The sequence below is a fragment of the Stenella coeruleoalba genome (genome assembly GCF_951394435.1).
Source record: "Stenella coeruleoalba genome assembly, chromosome: 8".
NCBI classification, from domain to species: Eukaryota; Metazoa; Chordata; class Mammalia; order Artiodactyla; family Delphinidae; genus Stenella; species Stenella coeruleoalba.
The window spans coordinates 7,492,054-7,514,751 of NC_137154.1; the positions used below are offsets into that span (position 1 = coordinate 7,492,054).

The window sequence follows — 22,698 nt, forward strand, 5'->3', positions numbered from 1 at the left end:
TGGTGGTGACCCAGAGAGGAAAGCGGAAGTATTTGGGTTTTTTAATTCCCCCTAAGTTCCCACAAGATTTCACTGTTGCCCCACGTTTCCCCTCCACCCCACATAGGGAATTTCCGATTTCACTTCCTCAAAACTCAAGTGCTGGAGGGCCTCGGCTTCCTCTTCACATCCCCCCGCCAGATGCAGCCTCTTTAGGGAGGCCATCTCTTTTCCCCCACATATTATATGTCATATGTGTCCTCCACTGCTAGTGTCCATCTCCCAATTCTTGGCTGGAGGGGAGCTCAGGCCTCTTGCTGCTGGTTGGTCTTTCCCCATCGGCCTCCTCCCTTCCCATTTTTCTTTCCCCAATCACCACCCCGCCTTGGATGTTCTACTCCCTCAGCTTCCTCCACTACTTCATTCCTGTCTCTCCCTCTCCCAAAGCAGATAAAAGATGAGGGGATGAGAGGGAGTGTCAGAGAAGCAGGGGCGAGAGGAGGAGGCAAGGAAGGGCGGTGCAGACAGGAGGCGCTGGGGATTCTGAGCGAGTGGGAGGAGGAGGACCGTTCTTGGGGGAACTGCAGGTGGGGCGCGTATTCAGGGTACTGGGGTGTCTAACTGGGGGTCTCGCCGGGTATGGAAGGCGCGCAGACACTGGGACCTCCTCGCTCCGGACTCCCGCTTCCAGCCTTCCCAGCCGCAGCACTCCCGCGAGCCGTCCCACAAGGGGCGGGGCGAAACAGGTGCGGTTGCCACGGCACCCGGGCCGGGGCAAGCGGAACAACCGGCGCTCGCGAGATTTGGAATCGGCAAATAGGAGGTGGGGGAGGGGAAGACGTGGCGCAGAGCGCGTGGGCGGGGCTCCTCCTTCACCCCTTCCCAACTCCCCGCGGCCCCGCGTGGCTGCGGTGCACGCGCCCGATCGCGCGGCCCGGCCTTATAAAGGGAGCAGGGCGAGGCGCGCGCTCCACTGCGCAGAGGGTGCTCTGTGGGCCGTGCCGTACGCCTGCGCAGTGCGGGCCGCTTCCCGCCCCCTGCCCCGCCGCTCCTCAGCCGGCAGGCCCGGCCCAGTTTCGGCTCCTCGCCCTCGCCCGGCTCTCAGCCGCCGCTCTGCCCTGCAGCAGCCAGCCCGGCCTCCGGCAGCATGTTCAGCTGGGTCAGCAAGGATGCCCGCCGCAAGAAGGAGCCGGAGCTCTTCCAGACGGTGGCCGAGGGATTGCGGCAACTATACGCGCAGAAGCTGTTGCCCCTGGAGGAGCACTACCGCTTCCACGAGTTCCACTCGCCCGCGCTGGAGGACGCTGACTTCGACAACAAGCCTATGGTGCTCCTCGTGGGCCAGTACAGCACAGGCAAGACCACCTTCATCCGGCACCTGATCGAGCAGGACTTCCCCGGGATGCGCATCGGGCCCGAGCCCACCACCGACTCCTTTATCGCGGTCATGCATGGCCCCACCGAGGGCGTGGTGCCGGGCAACGCGCTCGTCGTCGACCCGCGGCGCCCTTTCCGCAAGCTCAACGCCTTCGGCAACGCCTTCCTCAACAGGTACCCACCCTTTGACCCGGGGGGCAGAGGGAGTGGCCGGGGTCCCGACCGTCCTGTGACCGCCGCCCCCGCTGTTCTTTGTCTCCGAGGCCCCCGCGAGACCCTTAGCGACCACTCCCTGAGACTGGGTCCTCTGCCGCTTCCCATAGAAAACCCTTACGAGGGGGTCTGCGAGTGCGCGTCGCCGGCTCCACTGGCTCTGTCACCTCCTCCCCCCCACCCCAGAATTTTCCAGGTTATCGGTTTAACTCCCAACCCCCCTGGCAGATCCCAGACTCACTACTACTCACTACCCCTGGACGCACCTAATTCATTCAAACCAACCCCTTCACCCCTCCCTTCACGGGTCTGTTTCTTAAGTGTCACGGAAAACTACGGTGAAACTTTTAGCCATTCCCTTTGCTGGTGTGCTGTGCTGTGCCTCCCCAGGGACCGGTGGGAGAGGATCTGCTGTGGCCTGCTGAGTTTGGGGCGGCCTGCAGAAGCAGCAGACAGGGCGAGGCCCAGCACTTCTCCCAGGGGCAGTCTGAAGGTCCCGTGCTGCTTTAGGGGGTTCAGGGGTAAGGGTCTGTGCTGCCAGGCGGTGGGCCCTGGAGCCCTGGAATGGGATTCCGGCTGCTTAGACCCACTAGTATGTTCCCTAACCTACTGGGGCCTCAGTTTCCCCAGTTAAATGGGTAAAACCCTGATGAGGGTAATTCTCCGAGGTTCTAACCTTCACGATGCTATGAATGAAATGCATTGGCCTCCTCTCTCAGGAGTGCTACAGCCAAGTTCACTTTTCTCTAAAGGAACTCCAAGGTCCTGCTCAATGGGGATTCTAAAATCCCTCCCCCTACCCCCAGGGGACATACCAAAGGACTTCACAAATTTGTCATTTCTGCCAAACCCCATTCAAGGAGTGACTCCACATGCCTTTCAAAGTCTCGTCTGGGGAAGAGCCTAGGAAAGAATCCTTGACTCTTGCCTTCCAGAAGGTCTCCGCCCTGTATGATCACATTCCTTTCCAGACACTGTCCAGCCGCACAGGGTAGACCAACGTGCCCTCGATCCAGGCCAGTGACCAGGCCTGCCTCTGTGCGCAGAGTTGACCTTTAACGGAGAAGACAGGCAGTCTTCTGTTGTCTTTTTGCCTCTCTCAGGCATTTAAACCTGTCTTCCTGTTTCACGGCTGATGGCGTTTGTGAGTCAGGGCCAGAGTAAAGCCCTTTGGGTGAGACTCCTGAAGAGGCAGGGCTCTCCTAGCCAGGAGCCCGCCTCAGGGGATACTGGGGTTTGAGAATTGTTGTGCCTGTAGGTAGGCGATTGGCTGGCTGTCAGCTGGTGGAGGCCATACGGTCCAGTGGAAAGTCTGGCTGCTGTGCTGGGAATTCCAAGCATTATTAGGTCTGCTTTCCTGGAGAAATTTGGGAAGCTTGAAGGAAGGAGCTGCATCTCCTGCTGTCCTTAGGGGTCCACTTTTGATTGTGAGAGGTGACCTTTTTTGTAAGGAGAAATGGGCATATGACCTGTTTTCTGAATTTAGAGACCTAAAGTTTCAGAGCTGGGAGGGGTCTTAGACATCAGCTAGGCAACCCCTACCTCATTCAGGAAACGGCGGCTCTCGGAGCCTCGCTGATTTGTCGAGTTCACGAGCCGGTGAATGCAGTGCCAACTGTCTGCCTTTGTGCAGCCAGCTACCACCTCCTGCTGCTTCTCCCTGAAAAAAAGAGCATTTCGGGGGTGCCGGGTCGAAGAGAGGCACCCTGATGATGCCAGTGCCACAGGGTCCGAGAGCCGCACTTGTATTTCCTTCTGCCCCACTTCATCTCCAGAGGGTCCCAGAACACTGGTAACGAATGGCCCTGCCGGAAGGGGCCTCGTCAGCCAAGGGGTGGGGTGTGGGTTTGCGCTGGAGCTGAGGCCCCCAGCTGTGTCAGCCCGTGTAGTACACCAGCGCCGCCCAGCCCGCCGGGGCGCACAAAGGGGGCTTTTCAGTGGCTGACACAGCCTCTCTCGCACTCTTAAAGAGACTCATTGAATCATGGACTGGACTTTCCGGCCTCTTCCCCCTAAGTGGCTGCTCTAAGGCTAAAATCAGAGAGAGCAGGAGGCAGGGCGCAACCGCGGTATCCTAAGAGTATCCTGCGTAAACTCATTGCGTAACTGGTAACTTGTAGCTCAAGATGAAATCTCTGCGTCCTTGTTGGTGAGGAAACAGGATAGGATGCATCTGTACTGCCTGCTCCCTCTCGTATTTTCGGCCTCACTCCCCGGGCTTTGCAGAGCGCCCGATCTGCAGAGATGTTAACTTACAAGGCCCTTCACAAGGCATTTTCATGTATGTTGCTTCTCAGAGCCAAGTCGTCTTGTTTTGGTTTTCTCTCCACTGACTCCTTCCCCAGCAGGAGCCCCAGGTCGTGCAGTTCTTTACAGCACGTGTGCTCTGCTGCTGGCACGGTGAGGACGAGGTCCAAGGTTTCTTCATCCTGCGGGTCAGCTGCTTTTGCTCTGTTGTGCTTGCAGGCAGTACCTCTCACCCTGGCCAGCTGCCCCCGCCTCTGGGCCACGGGTCACTTGTGGTGTGGGACCAAAAGGGGAAGCTAATCATGGCAGATTCCTAGACAATGGGTCAGTATTTTCTCTGCTCACAATACCTTTTACAGAGAAGTTTTTAAAGGAGCCTTTTATGTGTCCAGTCAAGAATCTCTGCTATCGGTTGGGACAGCCCTTGTTGTTCTGGGCTGTTCTAAACTCAGTGGGAACTCAGGCACACACAGCTGAGCCGTGGTCCGTGAGTTGCCAGCCTCTCTGTTTTTCCTCCTTCTGCCTTGACGTTGAGAGAATGGTGTCTGTATTTCCCTGCCCCACCATGTACCAGCCTGCGTGGTCCCCTGGCTGTCAGCGGCTGCCCACTGCAGTCCCTTCACCTGAGCAGCTGGGTTGAAGCGAGGGCTGGCCCCAGCAGCAGTAGGACAGGACCATCTCTTGCAGCGTGGAAATTTAGCCAAGCGGTTGAAAATTTTAGTATGGAATTCCAAGGTCTCAGTTGTCACTCTTCTCTATTCCTTCTGGAATTGAATGGCGACCCTAGGCTTGTGCCGTTTTCACTAACATGTCAGCAACTTGAAAGCTGAATTCTCGAGCTCTGGGAGAAAAGCTAAGGGAGGGAAGTGTTGATGTGGGTCAGTTGGAGCCTGCTGGTTGGATTCCCAGTTAAGACAATATGTGCAATTTGCTGGTCACCCCTGGAAACTTTTTTTTTTTTTTGGCCTTGTGGCTTGCGGGATCTTAGTTCCCTGACCAGGGATGGAACCCGTGCCCCCTGCAGTGGAAGTGCAGAATCCTAACCACTGGACCGCAGGGAATTCCCACTCCTGGAAACTTAAGACAATAGAAAACCTCCTTTCCGTTCCTTTCTTCTGGAAAGGAAGCCAGAGGTGGAGACGAAGGAGTACAGAAATCACTGCTGTCCCATCTCGAGCAGTGGTACCCGAGTCTTGACATCTCTCTTCTGGGCTCTTGCTCTCGTGCAGGTTCATGTGCGCCCAGCTGCCCAACCCGGTCTTGGACAGCATAAGCATCATCGACACTCCCGGGATCCTGTCTGGAGAGAAACAGCGCATCAGCAGAGGTAAACAGGCTCTGACACAGCCCAGGGCACCTGGTGTAGTCAGACGACTTCCATCTGACGTCTGTGACATGGACCAAATGCTGCCCAAGTCTCTCCCAGCCCAAGTGAGAACCCATTTTACATCAGCCTTGTATCTGCATGGTACGCCGAGCCCAGCGGGGGCCGGAGCTTGCTTTTTCCTTGGTTCCCTTTGCTGAGGTTACAAGAGCCGTCAGGGTGAGACAACAGCCAGTTTTATGTGGTTTTCAAGCTTCCCAGCCCCTGGGGCCTTCTGGAAAGGAAGGCAGGATCCTGGCTGGCCGTGAGGTCCCAGGAGATTGCTCCGTGTCTGGGCTCCAGATACCTCAGCCAGCATTGCTGTTCTGAATGAGCCCCTGGCTCCCCTGGGGCTCACTCACCTTAGCTGGTGTTTAAAAGCTTTGCCTCCCAGAGCTGTATACATTCCTAGTGGGTCCAGCAGGACTGTGAGAGAACAGTTTGACTTGAAAGAGCCACAGCCAAAAGGAGAAGCTAGCAGGAATTTGTTAAACATGTTGGGCCTTGGAAATGTGTTTAAATTTGCTTAAATGTTGGTCATCAGTAGCCTCCCTGGGTGCCGCGCGTGGCGTAAGGTTTTCATGCGGAGTATTAGTGCATCAGGCCCATTCTAGTTGTGTAAACGCCTGTCTTGAGTGCGCCAAGCTTTTCTAAAGATCTGGTTCAGGATGCACCTGAACTGGGTTATATTTCTGCCGCTGCCCCTTTTTGTAGAAGGAAGGGGAGCCTCGCGCCTGAATGCTCTCTGGGAGGAGCATGGGGGCCGGCTAAGAGTGGAGCCTGCAGCTGCAAATGTAAAAATGAAACAAGATCAGACTCAGAGGGGGTTGAGGACAAGTGGCCAGATTTGTTTATCATTAACTTGCAAATCTCTCCTGTACCCCCTTTCCCTCCGGGCCGCCCAGCATTAGTGAGCTTTGCAGTTGAAGCCAGCAGCCTGAGATTTGGGAGGCAGTGTGTCTCTGCTGAGGCTGTGAGCGGGTGGGGGCCCCATTTTCAGTGCTGAGAAACCCTGCTTCTCTTTTTTTCCCCCGGCTTGTGGGCCCCTGCCAATAGGGGATTGCATCAGAGTATACTGAAACTGCTCTCTGTCTCTCAATCTGGTTTAAACTTTTATGTTCTCCACCCCGATGATAATGACACTTCTAGGGGAAGCAAGGGCCAGTTTTTTTCTTTCTTACTGCTGTTATTGTTCTAACCTGGTTTTAAGAAAATGCCTGATAAACAAGGCTTTTGCCTTGTCATTTGCCAGAGCAAGGCTAGAAAATCTGAACAAGTTACTCTTTTTTTTTAATAAATTTGTTTATTTTGTTTATTTATTTTTGGATGCATTGGGTCTTCATTGCTGCACGCAGGCTTTCTCTAGTTGCGGCAGGCGGGGGCTACCCTTCGTTGCGGTGCGCGGGCTTCTCTTTGCGGTGGCTCCTCTTGTTGTGGAGCGTGGGCTCTAGGTGCATGGGCTTCAGTAGCTGTGGCACGTGGGCTCAGTATTTGTGGCGCACGGGCTTAGTTGCTCCACGGCATGTGGGATCTTCCCGGACCAGGGATCGAACCCATGTCCCCTGCATTGGCAGGCGGATTCTTACCCACTGCGCCACAAGGGAAGTCCCTGAATTAGTTACTCTTAAAGAGAAAGACCCACAAAAGGGAATTTATTCTCCATCTACCTCCAGGATTGAGCTATCCTGGAGGGACTTTCTTTGAGGCTCTGTAGAGTTACGTCTTTAATGACCTGGGGGAATACGCTGGGGAGGAGTTCTCCCAACTGGGAGCTATCAGATCAGATAGGTCAGTTGATGTGAATGCATCTTTGGATAAGGGACAATAATAGCTCATAAAAAGAGGCTTATCCTCCCCCAAATGCCACACTCCTTATATCCTTCAGAGCTGGCAGTTAAGGTGTTTGAGGGAGGTCTTCCCTGGTGGTGCAGTGGTTAAGAATCCGCCTGCCAATGCAGGGGACACGGGTTCGAGCCCTGGCCCGGGAAGATCCCACAAGCCACGGAGCATCTAAGCCTGTGCACCATGACTACTGAGCCTGTGCTCTAGAGCCCACGAGCCACAACTACAGAGCCCGTGCACCACAACTACTGAAACCCGTGCGCCTATAGCCCGTGCTCCACACAAGAGAAGACACCGCAATGAGAAGCCCACGCACCGCCACGAAGAGTAGCCCCCGCTCGCTGCAACTGGAGAAAGCCCGTGCGCAGCAATGAAGACCCAACACAGCCAAAAATAAATTTTAAAAATAAATAAATAAATAAAGGTACTTGAGGGAAAGCCTTAGGGTCCTTATGGCCCCTGTTGAACTCAGAAACAGCAGTTTTCCACGAGTGCTGTGAAGTTCTCCTGCTGGGCTGTCTTTGACACTTCAGCCTGGGGCCTTAGTCTCAGCAGACTGAGGAGTTGGGAGTGTCTAACGCTGTCTTGCTGCAAAGAGTATCCTGGCCCTGCCTGCTGGGGTGTTTCCCTCCCCTGCCTCCCCTTCCCTCTGCTTCCTTACCGAATTAGTAGAAAGACAGGCAGTGGTGTCCAAACTTGCTCTCTGTGGGACAGGCAGCAGAGCAGTGCCTCAGCGTGCTGTCCAGTCAGGCGCAGGGTGCATCTCACTGGTGGGGACCAGACAGTCCTGGCCCGCAAGTTACCCATGTAGATGGCAGATACTTGGAGGAGGAAGCCAGCAGGAGACTGCCTGTGTTCCCCCGCAACCCTGCTCCCTTACAGTGTGGCCCCTCTGGGTCCCTGGCAGCCAGGGACCTTCCCCCACCCATCATGGGCAGGAAGAAGGAGGTTGGCTTAAAGACAAGTGCATCACTCTCATTGGAGGAGGGCTTTCCTCCTGTGCAATAGAGATCTTTGCTTCCATAACCCTAGAGGTCTTGGTTTAAAGTATTCTACTAACAGCTACCAAGTTGGGATTTACCGTGGGATGTGTTTGGAGTCAGCGTTTTATCAGTGGAGAAGAAAGACCATGGGGCAGTACCTCTTAGACGTGCTGGGTGTGGCCTCTGGGGTGGTGTTCTCCAGGTGGACACAGAAGGGGTAGGTCTCTCCTTCTTGGAGACCCCATTCATCTGTCATTGCAAAGGTCCCATGTCACCTGGCAGAGGAAGTCAGAGTAGGACAATGTGTTCCAGGCTCCCTGGCGGCCACCTCTCTGCTCCCTTTGCTGACGGTGTGGAAGGCAGGTGTTTCCCTCTCAAAAAGATTGGGCCAACAGAAAATGTGTGTCCTGGGCAGGCGGCACGCATTTCTGCGGTCTGTCGACCTCATTCCCTGGAAGCAGAGCATCCTTCTGGAGGCTGCGTAGACGTTAGTGTCACTAATTACATTCACTTCCAGTTCCCACCCTCTCTGCCTAGCCCCTCCTGACTTTTCCCCCTTTCCCCATGGTGCCTAATGTGTGCAGGAAATACTGTGTGGAAAGATAAGGTAAGGCCTGAGCAGGCACAAAGCAGTCGGGATACACCCAAGGCTCTGCAAGAGACCCCTGAGAACTGCTCCAGGGAAGAGCAGGAGCCTCTGTGGGGTCTTGGGCCGCGCCTGCCCGTTGTGCTCATCTCCTGAGTGCCTTTAAAGATAAAGTTCTCTTGTGTCAGCAGAGAAAGGTGACCTGCGGGGACAGTGTTCGTTCTTGGATGCTGCCCGTGTGACTGATAAAGGGCATCCCAGAGGGCAACTGGGGCCCGGCGGAGCCGGTGCCTTGGGCTCCCAGGCTGCTGGCCGCCGGCCCAGTCGTGGCAGGACCTGGGAGGGAGCAGGTCTTCCCATGTGGGTCCTCTGTGGGCAGCGGCCGGAGGCTCTTTGATGGAAGCTTCAGCCCGGGGGCAGGGGCCTGGCCAGAGCCCCCCCGCCATTGTCACTGCGAGGCTGTGAGCTGAGCTGTAACTTTTGGGCCTCATTTTGCCCCATGGGAGTCGAGTCAGCAAGGTCGAGTTGTTTCAGCTTGGACTAGGAGACGGAGCCCGGCCAGCCTCATGCCTGGCTCTCTGCTGGCCTCTGCCATGGGAACCAGCCCCACTCGCTTATCGTAGCAGCTGCATCTGTGAGGAAGCTGCTCCTCTTCAGATGAGGAAACGGAGGCTTAACAAAGTTAAGTAGCCCAAGAGGACATAGGCTAGCACGAGTTGGTGCTGGGATTTGAACCCAGCAGAGTCCGTGCTCACGCCGCAGTGTGCTGCAGACCGGTGCTCTGGGCTGAGGAGCTCCGAGAGCTTGGCTCGGAAGAGCCCTTAGCCCTGCCAGGCCGGTGCTGTGCCGGGCTCAGCTCTCCCGGAATGCCCAGAGGCCACACTGCTTCTCTCCCTGCCCGAGATCAGACTCCCAGTCCAGAAATGGGCCTGAGGTGCAGGGCTTTGAACAGCAGTGCTGAGACCTGCTTTTTTTCTCCCTATTCTCTGCCTCCAGCTGGAAATTCCCACCCCTGCGCCCCCAGCCATCCATGGACAGACCTTAGGAGCCCTGGCTATGGCTGGCCGTTCCCCTGGGTCGTCCCCGCTGCTGACTATCCCTGGATCCCAGGCTCCATCCGAGCTCAGGAGCCATCTGGCTTAACAGTCGGGTAGGGGCTCCCTGGCCCAAACCTGGAGCCCTCTGACCCACAGGTGTCCCTTCCTGCTGACCACCTCCTGAGATGCCCCAGCCCTAAAAGCCCTCCCTGCCAGCGTTTCACGAGGGTTTTCTGCACCCCAGAGAATGGCTCCATGAGGCTGCCTCGAAAGCCTTGTGCAAGGCCGAGCACGAGGCTGAGCCCTGCGTCCCTCCTGGGTTCCCAGCACCCTCAGCACAGATGACGACAGAGGCTCGAGTCCCAGATCAGTACTTAGGAGCCGGGGGCCCTAGGGAGTTGCTGCACCCCTGGGAGCTGCATCAATAGAACAGGAGTAGCAGTACCAGCCTCTTGGTCCTTGTCAACGATTGCACGAATTTACGTGTGTTAATCTCCTACCCTAGTGCCCGCTGCCCAGTTCAGTGTCCAACAAATGTCAGCTGAATAAAAGTACACTGAAAAACCCAGCGATTCTCAGACTTCGATGAGGAAGACCTTTCTCTGAATAACAGCTCGTGGAGGCTGGAAGAGGGGGAAGCGTTGACTCAGCAGGGCTTTCCCTTCAGACTCCAGGACCTCCTCTGGTGGGGGCCCAGCCTCCGCACAGCTACCCTCCTCAGGGCGTTCCTCTCGGCGCCTCCCCACCAGCCCCCCCACTGCCCCTGTCCAGCTTTTGGCCACTCTGCCCGCAGGGGGTTGGACCAGCCCCTGCTGGCGCCCCACCTGTTCCCTGGCAGCTGCCTGAGCGCCTGCAAACGCTCGGTTTATATTTGGGGTACGAGGCATTCTTCACGCGTTAGAAGCCGTCGTTGCCTACACACCCATCGGAATCTGAGCTTCTTGGGCCCAAATACAAATCCTGTGAGTAAAGGACCGCAAACGTTTACAAAGCGCTTACAGTGGGCCAGGCGCTCACTCGCTCACACAGCGGAAACCTGCTGTCTTCACGTTGCAGTTGAAGAAACAGAGGCTCGGAGAGTAGAAGGTTCAGGCTGATTCCAGAGTCCTTCTGCCCTTCCCCCTGGTCTCCCCTGCCGCTGCCCCCCACCACCCTGTCCTTTGTTGCTGATTTCTAGGCCAGATTTATTGAGATCTGTGTTATATACGGTAAAATTCACCCAATGCACCAGTCGTGTAACCACCATGACAACCAAGATACAAAGTTTCCATCACCCCAGGAAGTCCCCTTCACCCCTTTGTAGTCCCTCATCAGGCAACCACTGATCTTTGCCCCTAAAGTTGTGCCTTTCCAGAATGTCAGAAATGGAATCAGACAGTGTGAAGCGTTTTGTGTCTGTCTTGCACTTAGCATGTGCTCTTGAGGTTCATCTTTTCTTTGAGAGTGTGCAGTTCTTTCCTTTTTGTAGCTGTTGTACCCTGTGATACGGACGTACCATAACTTGTCATCCATTCTCCTATTGAGAGGCATCTGGGTTTCCAGTTTGGGGCAGTTTTGAATAAAGCTGCTATAAACATTCGTGTAGAGTACAAATTTAATTTGTTTCTTTTTCTTCTTTTTTTTTTTTTTTGGCCGCGCCTCGTGGCATGTGGGACCTTAGTTCCCTGACCAAGGCTTGAACCCTCTCCCCCGCACTGAAAGTGCGGAGTCTTAACCACTGGACCGCCAGGAAAGTCCCAATTTCTCAGTTTCTCTCGGGTAAATGCCTAGACGTGGGAGGCCCCTTTTTCCCAACCCCTGTGCCGCTGGAAGGGTCCTTCCCTTAAGAACTTTAGCTTAAGGAAGCTCAGAACAAGTCCTCACGGTGTAGATTCTTAGCTCTTTAATCTCTCTTGTGCTCCTGCACCCCTTCCTCCCGGCCCCGGCACGGGTTAAGCGTGGTGATGGGATCCGTGGCAAGAAACACGGAGGCCCACGCAGGTTGAATGGCAGGAAACAAAAGTCGATTGGAGACAAACCCTCTATTGTTTGCACTCTAGAAACTTCTGGAATGTCTGAAGCAGCGTTTCCCCCAGCTACCGCAACTACCTGTGTTTGGAGGGTGCTGGGCTAGGGCGAGGACACATCACAACTGCTCCCCCTTCACCTCGGTGTCGGAGGGTGGGAAGGCAGACCCGGTGAGGAGGGCAGCCAGCACTGCAGAGGCAGGACCCCTGGAGCACCCGGGCCCTGCAGGAGGCTTGGTGGGAACAGAGCCAAGGTGAGAGGCAGGCTTGGGCCTCCCGTCTACACAGCCCATGTAAAATATGCATAACGTAAGATTTACCATTTTAACATTTTTTTTGGTGGTACACAGGCCTCTCACTACTGTGGCCTCTCCCGTTGTGGAGCACAGGCTCCAGACGCGCAGGCTCAGCAGCCATGGCTCACGGGCCCAGCTGCTCCGCGGCACGCGGGATCCCCCCAGACTGGGGCACGAACCCGCGTCCCCTGCATCGGCAGGCAGACTCTCAACCACTGCGCCACCAGGGAAGCCCCATTTTAACCATCTTTAAGTGCACGGTTCAGTGGCATTAAGTACATTCTTACTGTTGTACAAACATCACCACCATCACCTCCAGAACTTTTTTTCTCTTCTCAAACTGAAACTCTGTCCCCATTAAGCTACAACTCCTCTCCCCCTCCGCAGCCCCTGGCCCCCACCGTTCTACTTTCTGTCTCTGGATTCCACGTCATACCAGTGGAATCACCCCCTGTGACCGGCTTATTTCATCATTTCATAATGTCTTCAAGGTCCCAGAACTCTCCGAGCCAGAGCTTATCTCTTATCAGTGCTGGCTTTTACTCCCATCGCAGGGGCAGCCCTTTCTTTGCAGTTAGCCCCCTCCGGCTGTGTTGTCTGTGTCCTTTGTGGGTGTCCGCACCTCACAACTGCCCCTCCTGAGGTGGATGCAGCTGCAGCGTTGTGTTCACACCTGGTGCGTGGCCGTGGTGTCCTCGTCACCGGGCGCCCGTGCCCTCCTGCTTCTGCCGAGGAGTTGCCGTGCATTAGGTGATGTCTGATGCCTGGTCCCGCCGCCGAGGCCAACCTCTAGGTTGGCCCAGAGCCTGAAGGCCCAGTGCTTGGGGCAGTGCTGGGGGCGGGATGCTCCTCTCTGGATGTGTCCCTGGTCCCTGCACTCGTCACCTGCCGCCGAGCCCCAGGCTGATGGTGGCCGCTGGGCTGCCTGGCCAGTGTGGGGACTCGGTCGATGCTCTCTCGGCGCTGCAGGTGTGGGTCAGTCCAGCCCTTGCTGCCTGTGGAGACACGCGGGCTGAGTGAGGGGTCGGCGGGCTGAGGGGTGTCACGTGGGCCTGGGGAGGCTGCGGCCATGTGGTAGGACGTGGTCCTCCACCTGTGATGACATCGCACGAGCCTCAGCCTTGTGACCCTCTGCATGACCTGTGGGCATGCTTGGCCAGCCACCGGCTCTCTCTCACCAAAAGTGTGAGCACTTTCCATATAAACAGGAAATTTCATTCACCCAGAAAAAAATGGGCTTAGCTCTGTTGGCTCCAACTTGAGGTGTTGGTGAGTAACTGGGTTTGCAGGCAGAGCCGTGCGGGGCGCTCGCTCTGGCTGGGGGCTCGTGGACCCGGTACCTTATTCATAGGCTCCTCCTCTCTCTCCTCCTCCCCCTCCCCCTCCTCTCCCCCCATCATATGCACCCCCCTCCCGCCGCCACTGGGGGATGGGAGGAGTGAGGCCACACTGGGTGGAGTCAGGGGGTGACCTCGGCTCCCTGCATGCAGTCCTCACTCCCTGGCCAAAGCTAACTTGGCCTCGAGCCCAGCCCATCAGGGCGCCCCTGTTCCCAGTCCCTCGGTTTCAGCATTGCCGCCTCCCCTGCTGTGTGAATCTGCGGTTTGAACTTGCGGTGGTCTGAGGACAAACAGTCTGACGAGGGGAGAAGTTGAGCCTCATTGTTGCTGAGAGCAGCGGTTCATTCCTGAGTCATCATTTTTTCAGCGCTGACCTGCTGTTCCCAGAGCTGCCGTTCCCAGAGCCGGCCATAAAAGGCGGTGGCGGCGAGGCCGGGCTGGCCCTGCTCCCTGCCCGTGTCCCTCGGCCTGCTCCTTGTGTCCAGGGACGTAGGGACCTTGTACTTTGGAACCAGCAGCCTGGTGGTGGCTGGTGGCGGGCATCGGAGTAACCTGGCTCTTGCTCCTTGCCTTCCCACGTCCTCTGAGTGTGGGGAATCTGGTAGCCCGGCCGTTTCCCTTGTCTGCATGGGCCTCTGGAAGACTGATGGCTCCCCTGCCCAGGCTCAAGTTCAGGTTCACAGGGGCTTTGCTGCCACCAACTCCACTGCTATGCTGTTAAGAAGCTAGGGACTTCCCTGGTTGCGCAGTGGTTAAGAATCCGCCTGTCAATGCAGGGGACATGGGTTCGAGCCCTGGGAAGATCCCACGTGCTGCGGAGCAACTAGGCCCATGTGCCACAACTACTGAAGCCCACGCGCTTAGAGCCCGTGCTCTGCAACAAGACAAGGCACAGCAAGGAAGAGTAGTCCCCGCTTGCCACAACTAGAGAAAGCCCGCGCACAGCAACGAAGACCCAATGCAGCCAAAAATAAATAAATATTTTTTAAAAAGCAGGTTGTTTCCCCCTGTGCTGCGGCAGGAACAGGTTGCCCTGGAGAGGCGGCAAGCTAGGTCCACAGAAGCCATGCATTCGGGGTTTTCCTTGAGGTTCGGTGTCTTGCCATGAGGACAACACTGGCCTCTAGCCTCAGAGCCAGGCTGATCATTTGTCACCTTAGTTTCTGATCAGTGATGCAGCCCCAGCCCCTCAGCCCTCGTTCCAGGGGGCCCTGCCTCTTCTCCCCATCCTGGGCCTGCCCGACCCACGGGTGTCGCTCTGGTGCTGGGGCCTGTGCTGGGAACATGTCACCTCATTTAATCCTCCCTGTGATCTTGGGAGGAGGAATTATTATTTGACTTTTACAGAAGAAAAAGTGTTAACTCCGAAGTTAAGAATTTGGGGTCACAGAGTCAGTGGCTGGAGCTGGGAGTTAAATCCAGGGCTTCCTTACTAAGAGCCTGTGTTGTTTCTGAGCGCTTGGGTGCAGGGAGAGGCCTGCAAGCCTGCGGCTTCAGGTTCGCAGACAGCTCTGGAGCGCACTTGAACCTGGGGACGGGGTGGCTGGAATGTTTGCCTAACCAGGCACAGCTTCACCCCAGGCACGCCCCACAGGGCTCTCTTAAAGTACTCCCCACCCCCAGGGGCCGTGGCCTCGTGGGCTGTCTGTGGACTCCCATTCAGCCCCGGAGGCTTGGCGGGATGGCTCAGCCCACGCCTTACAAGAGGGGCGGTGAGGGCTGCCCTCCCCGTGGCTCCTTGAGTCACTCTGGGCCTTTTGTTGACACTTGGTCCTTTTCTTTGGTCTGCCCTCTACCTGTTGCTTTTCTGTTTCCTGCCATCTAGAGAAGGCATGTCTAAATCCCAGCCTGGTGGCGGTGGGGGGTTGGTTTTGGCCTGTTTCTGGGCAGCATCCCAGGCTCTTCTCTATAGGAGTGGCTCTCTGGCTCCTTCTCAGGGGCATGACTGTGCTCTGGGAAGGACGCAGTGGTTCCTAAGAGGGCCAGCCTGCATTGGGGGTGTCCTGTGGCCTGCCGGTGAGGAAAAAGGGGACTTCTCCGGAGTCACCCAGAGAGATGGTGGCTTGGGGGCTGGGACCCAAGCTTCCCAAAGACTCTTGGGCCATTGTTTCCACATGGTCTACCATTCCTTAGTAGTCTCAAAAGATGAGAAACAGAATTTTCTCTTCCTCTGGGGACAGTGCAAGAAGTGGAAACACTTTGAGGTGGCATAATTGTAAAATAGGCTACAAATTAAGCCACTACTGCAGAGACCCACAAATCCACGGGCTTTTAAATCAGGTATCTGATAGTTTGTGTGAAATACAATGGTCCAAGGCCATCCTGAACCCAGGGTGGTTATTCCAGCGCCTGCCCTCACACCTGCATTCCAGTCCTTGGGAAGGGAGAAGAGGACAAAGGGCTGGTGCACCTTTTCTTTGCTTCTTCATTTCTGCTGCAGAGAGGCTGGGGAATGCAGTTTTAAGCTGGGGGGCCGTGAATCGAGCTAAAACTAGACAGTTATGTCAGCAGTCCTGCTGCAGACGGCAGGTTCACCAACGGCCTTAATTGTTGACAGGAAACAGCACAGAATAGAGTTGGGAACTGGAGCTTAGTCCAGTCGCTTCATTTTAGAGAAGCGTTTAAGACCTAGAAAGGGGAGGTGGTTTGCAGTACTTAATAGGCCTGTAGAGCAGGGGTCAGCAAACGTTTTCTCTAAGGGTCAGAGTGTTAACTTTTCGGCTTTGGGGGCCTCATGGTCTCTGCCACAACTGAGCTCTGCTCTTGTAGCTCAGAAGCAGCCAGAGAGTACAGATGAGCCGGCTGTGTTCCAGTAAAGCTTTATTTATGAAAACAGGTAGCGAGCCAGGTCTGGCCCCCGAGCTGTAACTTGTAGGGAATGAATGAGAGTCCTGCGGAACAGGGAGCCCAGCACAGAGCACCGGACAAGCAGCAGCTGTAGGTCGTCTTACTGCTGTTAATTGTCGCTGCTGTGCAGGGGCACCCAGCCAACAGCCCCCAAACCTGTTCTTCCCGCCCGGTGTTGAGCTGTGCTGCTGGGGTCTCCTCCTCACTCTTGCCATAGTTCGACCCACTTTAGAGCGTGGACTTTGTGACTTCCCTTGCATTATTTATTCGTTAAGTGCCTCTTCGTGCCAGGTGCTGCGTGGGTGAGGGTGTCACCGCGGTGGGTACGGAAGTAGGGGAGGCCTGATGAACCTGCCCTCAGGGCACTGGGCTGCCCACATAAGTACATTCTGGAAATTGAAATGACCCCAGGCTGAGAAGTACCAGGCCAAGTCAGGCACGAGAGCCATCGGACCGCCTGGCCCCTGGCGCCCCCAACTCGCCCTTCTCTTCCCGCAGGTTACGACTTTGCGGCCGTTCTCGAGTGGTTCGCTGAGCGGGTGGACCGCATCATCCTGCTCTTTGATGCCCACAAGCTGGACATCTCCGATGAGTTCTCGGAAGTCATCAAGGCGCTCAAGAACCATGAGGACAAGATCCGCGTGGTGCTGAACAAGGCCGACCAGATCGAGACCCAGCAGCTGATGCGGGTCTACGGGGCCCTCATGTGGTCCCTGGGGAAGATCATCAACACCCCCGAGGTGGTCCGGGTGTACATCGGCTCCTTCTGGTCCCACCCGCTCCTCATCCCCGACAACCGCAAGCTCTTCGAGGCCGAGGAGCAGGACCTCTTCAAAGACATCCAGTCTCTGCCCCGCAACGCCGCCCTCAGGAAGCTCAATGACCTGATCAAGCGGGCGCGGCTGGCCAAGGTAAACCCAGGCTGGGAACGCAGCCCCAGGGGGCTCTGGGATGGCCACTCGGGGCCCCGGGATCGGAAGCCCAAGACCCAGCCCTGCAGACCCATGGCTGCACTGTGCCACGCCTTGTCTGAACCCGTCCTCTTGTGCCCCCGTGGGAGCAGCCTTTTCCTGAGATTCTTTTTAGCACATATAAGCGTCAGATAAGAAGGTACCACTGTGCCGGGGGCAGCCTGAGGGGTGGAGAGTGGGTGGGGCTGCTGCTCGAGGGCTCATCAGTTTCCCCCCAGGTCTGCTGAGCACTGGAGTGCACGCAGCATGTGCTGGGTGCTGGGGACGCAGTGGGGACTGACAGGTCCCCACCCTCCTAGCACTTGTCAGCCGTACAGGGGAAAGCACATAAAGAAAAAGAAAGTACGATTTATTGGTATTGTCTTGGGGTCGGCCTGGGATGAGCTGTCCTGGGAGGACGGGCTAGCCTGGGGGGTCTCGGGCGGGAGATGATGCTTAGGCCGAGACAGGAGGTAGTTAGTGGAGAGATGGGGCGCAAACCTGCGGGCCCAGGGAGAGCGCTGATGGCCTCTGGCCCAGAGGCCTTGCAAACCATCCCTACTCTTCCATGGAAGCACAGGGCCTGCTGGCACCTGTGGACAGCATCTGAGTTGCTCAGGAGTTTGGAGTCTCAGTGCCTGGCCGAGCACTTCAGCGGGACCCCGGGGTGGCTGGGGCTGGGGAAGGAAGGGTAATGCCACCAGTGGGCCCTTCAAACACTGAGGAGCAGAGCACGTCCCCTTAGGACACGATTTTGAATAGTACCGCATGGTGAGGCTCCCTTCTGTGTAGCCCAGAGGCTCTGGCACTCTGCCATGGGCCAAACACAGTGGCCCAGGGCACCCTACACTGTCTTGAGGGCTGGAGTCAGGTAGCTTTGGGTGCTCCCTGGCCTGAATAACGAGAAGCGACCCTGCATCCTTTACCCCCGGCTGTGTCTCCTCCGTGGTTACCCAAAGTGCTCCAGGACCAGCAGATTGGAACTCACTAGAAGCATAGGTTCTGAGGCCCCACCTCTGCCCTACTGAACCATAATCTGCATTTGGACACAGTCCCCTGGTGACCTGTATGCAAAGTAAAGATGCCCGCACCCTGCTCTGGAGGGTACAGGGCTGCACGTTTCTGTAGATATCTCACTTCTGGAAGCTTCCTGATGAGTGGAACTGGTTCTGAGAAAGAAGCCCATGAGAAAATCCACATACCTGGCTCCTGGCCTCGAAGGGCCAAGCGATGTCCTGAGCTGAAGGGGAAGAGGCGGTGAGCGGAGGAGAGACTGGCCTCCTGTTTTCCAGTCCAGCCTCTGCTCAGCCTCAGGGCAGCACAGCTCCCCTCCTTCCCCTCCAGCCCCTCTCCCGGCAGGGCTTCCAGTGCTCTCATCGCTCAGCCTCCCTCCAGGACGGAACAAAGGGCAGATTTCAGGCCCTGCCTGCTCATTTACAGAGATGGTGTGTAATCGCGTGGCCCTTGGGCACATTGAGTCACCCTGCCTGGAAAGCCCCAGCCTCTCCAATCTTGTCCTGCACCTGCTGTTTTGAGACTGTTTCCTTTTCCTGGACTGAGTCGCTCTCTCTGCTGGCCTGTGATGGGCAGAGCTGTGACTGTGACTCTGTGACCAACCTGCTTCCCTGGGGCAGTTCTCAGCCAGGTCGCAGCCCCCGGCAGACAAGGTCAGGACAGTGGAGAGGTTTTTTTGGGGGTGGAGCTGGCAGTCTGGGAGAAGGGGGTGTGAGGCTGGCTGGCTGCAGCCCTCCTCGGCAGGATGTTGCTTGGCAAGGCAGAGGGGTTTGAGGGCTGTGCCTTTGCAAGGTTGCCAGAGTTACTGGCCCGCTGTGGGGGAGGGAAGGATGCGCCACCCTTCATTGGCAGATGTCCACCCAAGGTACTGCGTGAAGCCTGAAACATCTGGGGAGCCTTGTGGGATTTTCCTGACCCTTAGTCATCCCCGAGGCTGTCAGGATGATAAAGTGGGACATAACTCAGGCTGTGTTGGAGTTCATGGCACCAGCATCCACAGACTTGTGTAAGCAGGATGGCACGGCTCTGCTCGGCTTGGTAGGAATGCGCTCGGTGTCTCTGATGTGCAGAGGAGCCACTGGGGAGGGGTGTGCATACCGAGAAATCGTATAAGAACACAGGCTTTGGGCTGCGGCTGTGGTTAACTGTCCCGGGTTACAATCCAGCTTTGCAGGGCAGCACAGGTGCAGGCCACGCTCCCAACAAGGTGTCCAGGAAGCACCTGACACCCACCCCTTCTCTGTCTTCACAGGTCCATGCCTACATCATCAGCTCCCTCAAGAAGGAGATGCCCAATGTCTTCGGTAAAGAGAGCAAAAAGAAAGAGCTGGTGAACAACCTGGGCGAGATCTACCAGAAGGTTGAGCGGGAGCATCAGATCTCCCCCGGCGACTTCCCCAGCCTCCGCAAGATGCAGGTACGGCTGCCCCTTGGATGGGAGTGGGTACGGCTGGGGCACTGGGGCGGTGGTTCTGGAGGGAACCCCGGCTCCGTGGGGCGGGGCCTCCCAATGTGGAAGCGGCCCGATTAATCACCAGCGCCCCACCCCGATCGGAGAAGTTGACCCAGTCCGTGACACCTCACAGGGGAATGTGGTGACTCACCCGGAGGGGGAGGGGGAGGCCGGGACTGTGCCAGGCACCCCAGCCTCCTCCCAGTTAATCCTCACCACAGTCCTGCACGGAGGGGACTATTTTTACCTCCGACTTAGAGAAGGGGGAGCCAAGATGTTAAGTGGTTGGGGCCGTGACGCGGAGCCAGATCTTTCTGCTCGGGAACCCTTGCTGCACCCTCCGTGCCAGAGCCCGGGAGGGGCCGACCCAACCCTGTCCTTCCTCCACTCCCGCCACAGGAGCTCCTGCAGACCCAGGACTTCAGCAAGTTCCAGGCCCTGAAGCCCAAGCTGCTGGACACGGTGGACGACATGCTGGCCAACGACATCGCCCGGCTGATGGTGATTGTGCGCCAAGAGGAGTCCCTGATGCCTGCCCAGGTCGTGAAGGGCGGTGCTTTCGACGGCACCATGAACGGGCCCTTCGGGCACGGCTACGGCGAGGGGGCTGGCGAGGGCATCGACGACGTCGAGTGGGTGGTGGGCAAGGACAAGCCCACCTACGACGAGATCTTCTACACACTGTCGCCCGTCAATGGCAAGATCACAGGCGCCAACGCCAAGAAGGAGATGGTGAAGTCCAAGCTGCCCAACACGGTGCTGGGGAAGATCTGGAAGCTGGCCGACGTGGATCGGGACGGGCTGCTGGACGACGAGGAGTTCGCCCTGGCCAACCACCTCATCAAGGTCAAGCTAGAGGGCCACGAGCTGCCCGCCGACCTGCCTCCACACCTGATCCCACCCTCCAAGCGGAGGCATGAGTGAGCGACCCCTACTCCCAGCGGCCGGCCAGGCAGAGGCTGCAGGGGAGGGGCGTGGTCAGCAGTTCCCAAGACCATAAAGACGGCAATGTTTCCTCATCTTGCAAAGGAAAACCACCACCTTTATCTTAAGGCTGCTCCTGGGGAGGCAGGGGTGATACTCGTAGGTCATCGGTGGAATTTTGTGCATAAGAACCATGGATATTTTTAATATATAACGTTAGAGGCAGCGTTGTTTCTTGCCTCCTCCTCCAGCCAGCAGCCCCACACACGCACAGCCTCTGTACCTCCTGCCGGGGAAGTCGCCTGGCTCGCCCTTCCTGCAGCTGCGGTCCGTGTGTAGACAGGGACGCGGGTCCCGGCTGTTTCAGGCTGAGTCGCTCGGCCAGTGGCTTCCTTCTCCATCCGGCCCTGTCCCCGCCTCTGCTCTCAGATTCAGTTGGTTCTTCTTGTGCCTTCCTCCTTCCGTTCGCAGCGGCCCCCTGTCCACAGGCCCTGCCTTCGCTCTCATGTCCCCTGGCTTGACAGTCACACGAGCCAGGCCCAGCTGCCTGTTTGCGGGGAGTCCGGGGGATGGGTGGATGTGAGAGAACATCTTCCAGAGAAATACATAAGCTAGTTTTTGTTCTCTAAAGTGACACCTTTCATACTTGACTGAATTTTCCAGTAAGTTCCCAACCACTTGTTCAGAAGCTGTGATTTTTGTCTCCTTCCCCATGCTCCAGCCAGGGGACAGCTCCACTCAGGAGCCATTAGATGTGGGGTGCGTGCAGAGCACACCCTGCCAGAGACCCCAGAGGCGGTGTTTCCTGCTTCACCCTCTCACTTTCCTAGGACATTCTGGTACACCTCTCTGTCCCACCCTTGGTGGGCGGTGGGTCCTCACGAACCTGGTGTGGCTTGGTGCTCCAGCCCGGGCCTGGTGCCCAGACAGAGGGACCAGGGACAGCCCAGCCCCTTCCCTCTCCCACCTGACTTCCTCCCATTGAGCAAAGGAGGGCGGTGCTCCACGTGGATGTCCTCAGTATAGTGGCCCCCAGGCTGAGCAGCTCGAAACCCGAGCCAGCCAGCGGCCACTCTGCTTTGCCTCCACTGGGCTGTTGGGGGCCTGGACATACCTGTCGGCCAGTGGTCAGCCGCCAGGGCCTGGAGCCATCATCACAGAGCCACTGTGGCGGGGAGGGGGGTGGGGAGCAGGCTTCCCAGCAGGCACGCCCTCGGGGGTCTCAGGGACTCCTCCACTCTGACCTCTGACCCCGGCCCACCCTCCTAGTGCTGCTCGCTAGGCCTCTGCTGGGCCCGAGTCTCCAGGAACTGGCCATGTTACCTGCAGCCTCGGCCCACCATCCCACACCGTGTCCTCGATGGGAATTCACTGTTTACGGTGCAGTGGCTTAACCACGCTTGCCTGTGGGAAGGAAAAGCAAACTGAAGACTGGACTTTTTTTTCTTGCATTAAAAAACGTTTAACTGTGCTGAAGCTGGCCTCTGGTGCTGAGATGTCTCTTCCCGGCGCCTGCTCCCCGCAGTGCCTGCAGGGGCACTGGCAGAGCACTCCGGGGGCCGAGATTCCAGCGGAGACAGATTGGGAAGCCTGGCGGGTGAGGCCTGCAAATGGGGCTGACGACCCGCTTTCCTTATGCTAGATGGGGGCTGAGCAGGAATAGTTTGAGGGAAGGATGGGGTGAAGAAGTTGGGAGAGCCTCTGATGACTAAGGACTAGGCTGTGCCCCCCAGGGGTTGGGGGAGCAGGCGCCCCCCACCCTGTGATCTTCACAGCCTCTCCTTCAACCTGGGCTCCGCCCTAGCTGTGAACGGACAGGTGGGCGCCCATGGGGCTCAGGGCACTGGGAGGGGTCAGGCAGATAGGGTATATCGTGGGCTCCGTGCTGGCCCCAGGGTCGTTTAGAGAAGCCCGTACTTTGAAGGCGGACCAAGCAGGTAACACCAGCAACAAAACTACAAAGGGTGGGGCCAGCCGATGTGGCAGATGGACTGTTCGTACCCACAGGGGGGAGGGTGACAAATTGGGAGCCGATGCCGTGGAAGGGTGCAGATTTGAGGTGCAGTCGGGGGGGGGAGACTGCTCCAGGCACACTTGTGGCAAAAGGCAGGACGTGAACAGCTGCCTGCGGGTTTTGAGGGCCAGGCGGAGTGCTCTAGCCCAGGTGGCGGGCGTCCAGTCTGACGGCCGCAGAGGCTCCCCACCCTCCCGGCACCACTCACATGGTTCACCTGATCCTCA

General features: G+C 57.2%; 1 protein-coding gene across 1 annotated transcript; it reads left to right on the plus strand.

The window, feature by feature from the left end:
- The first annotated feature begins 588 nt into the window (after positions 1 to 588).
- On the plus strand, positions 589 to 22,355 carry EHD1 (EH domain containing 1). The gene is made up of 5 exons (XM_079928467.1): positions 589 to 1,530; positions 5,046 to 5,143; positions 16,615 to 17,027; positions 19,333 to 19,497; positions 19,933 to 22,355. The coding sequence occupies exons 1-5, from the start codon at positions 1,127 to 1,129 to the stop codon at positions 20,455 to 20,457; spliced, it is 1,605 nt and encodes a 534-aa protein (XP_079784593.1). The 5' UTR covers positions 589 to 1,126; the 3' UTR covers positions 20,458 to 22,355.
- The last annotated feature ends 343 nt before the right edge of the window (positions 22,356 to 22,698 follow it).

What these genes read in the sequence shown, in the direction of transcription:
- EHD1 (XM_079928467.1), top strand. Translation starts at nt 1,127, where the DNA reads ATGTTCAGCTGGGTCAGCAAGGATGCCCGCCGCAAGAAGGAGCCGGAG. An exon ending in GAAACAGCGCATCAGCAGAG is followed by an intron (nt 5,144 to 16,614) that starts GTAAACAGGCTC and finishes CTCTTCCCGCAG; the next exon opens with GTTACGACTTTGCGGCCGTT. An exon ending in AGCGGGCGCGGCTGGCCAAG is followed by an intron (nt 17,028 to 19,332) that starts GTAAACCCAGGC and finishes CTGTCTTCACAG; the next exon opens with GTCCATGCCTACATCATCAG.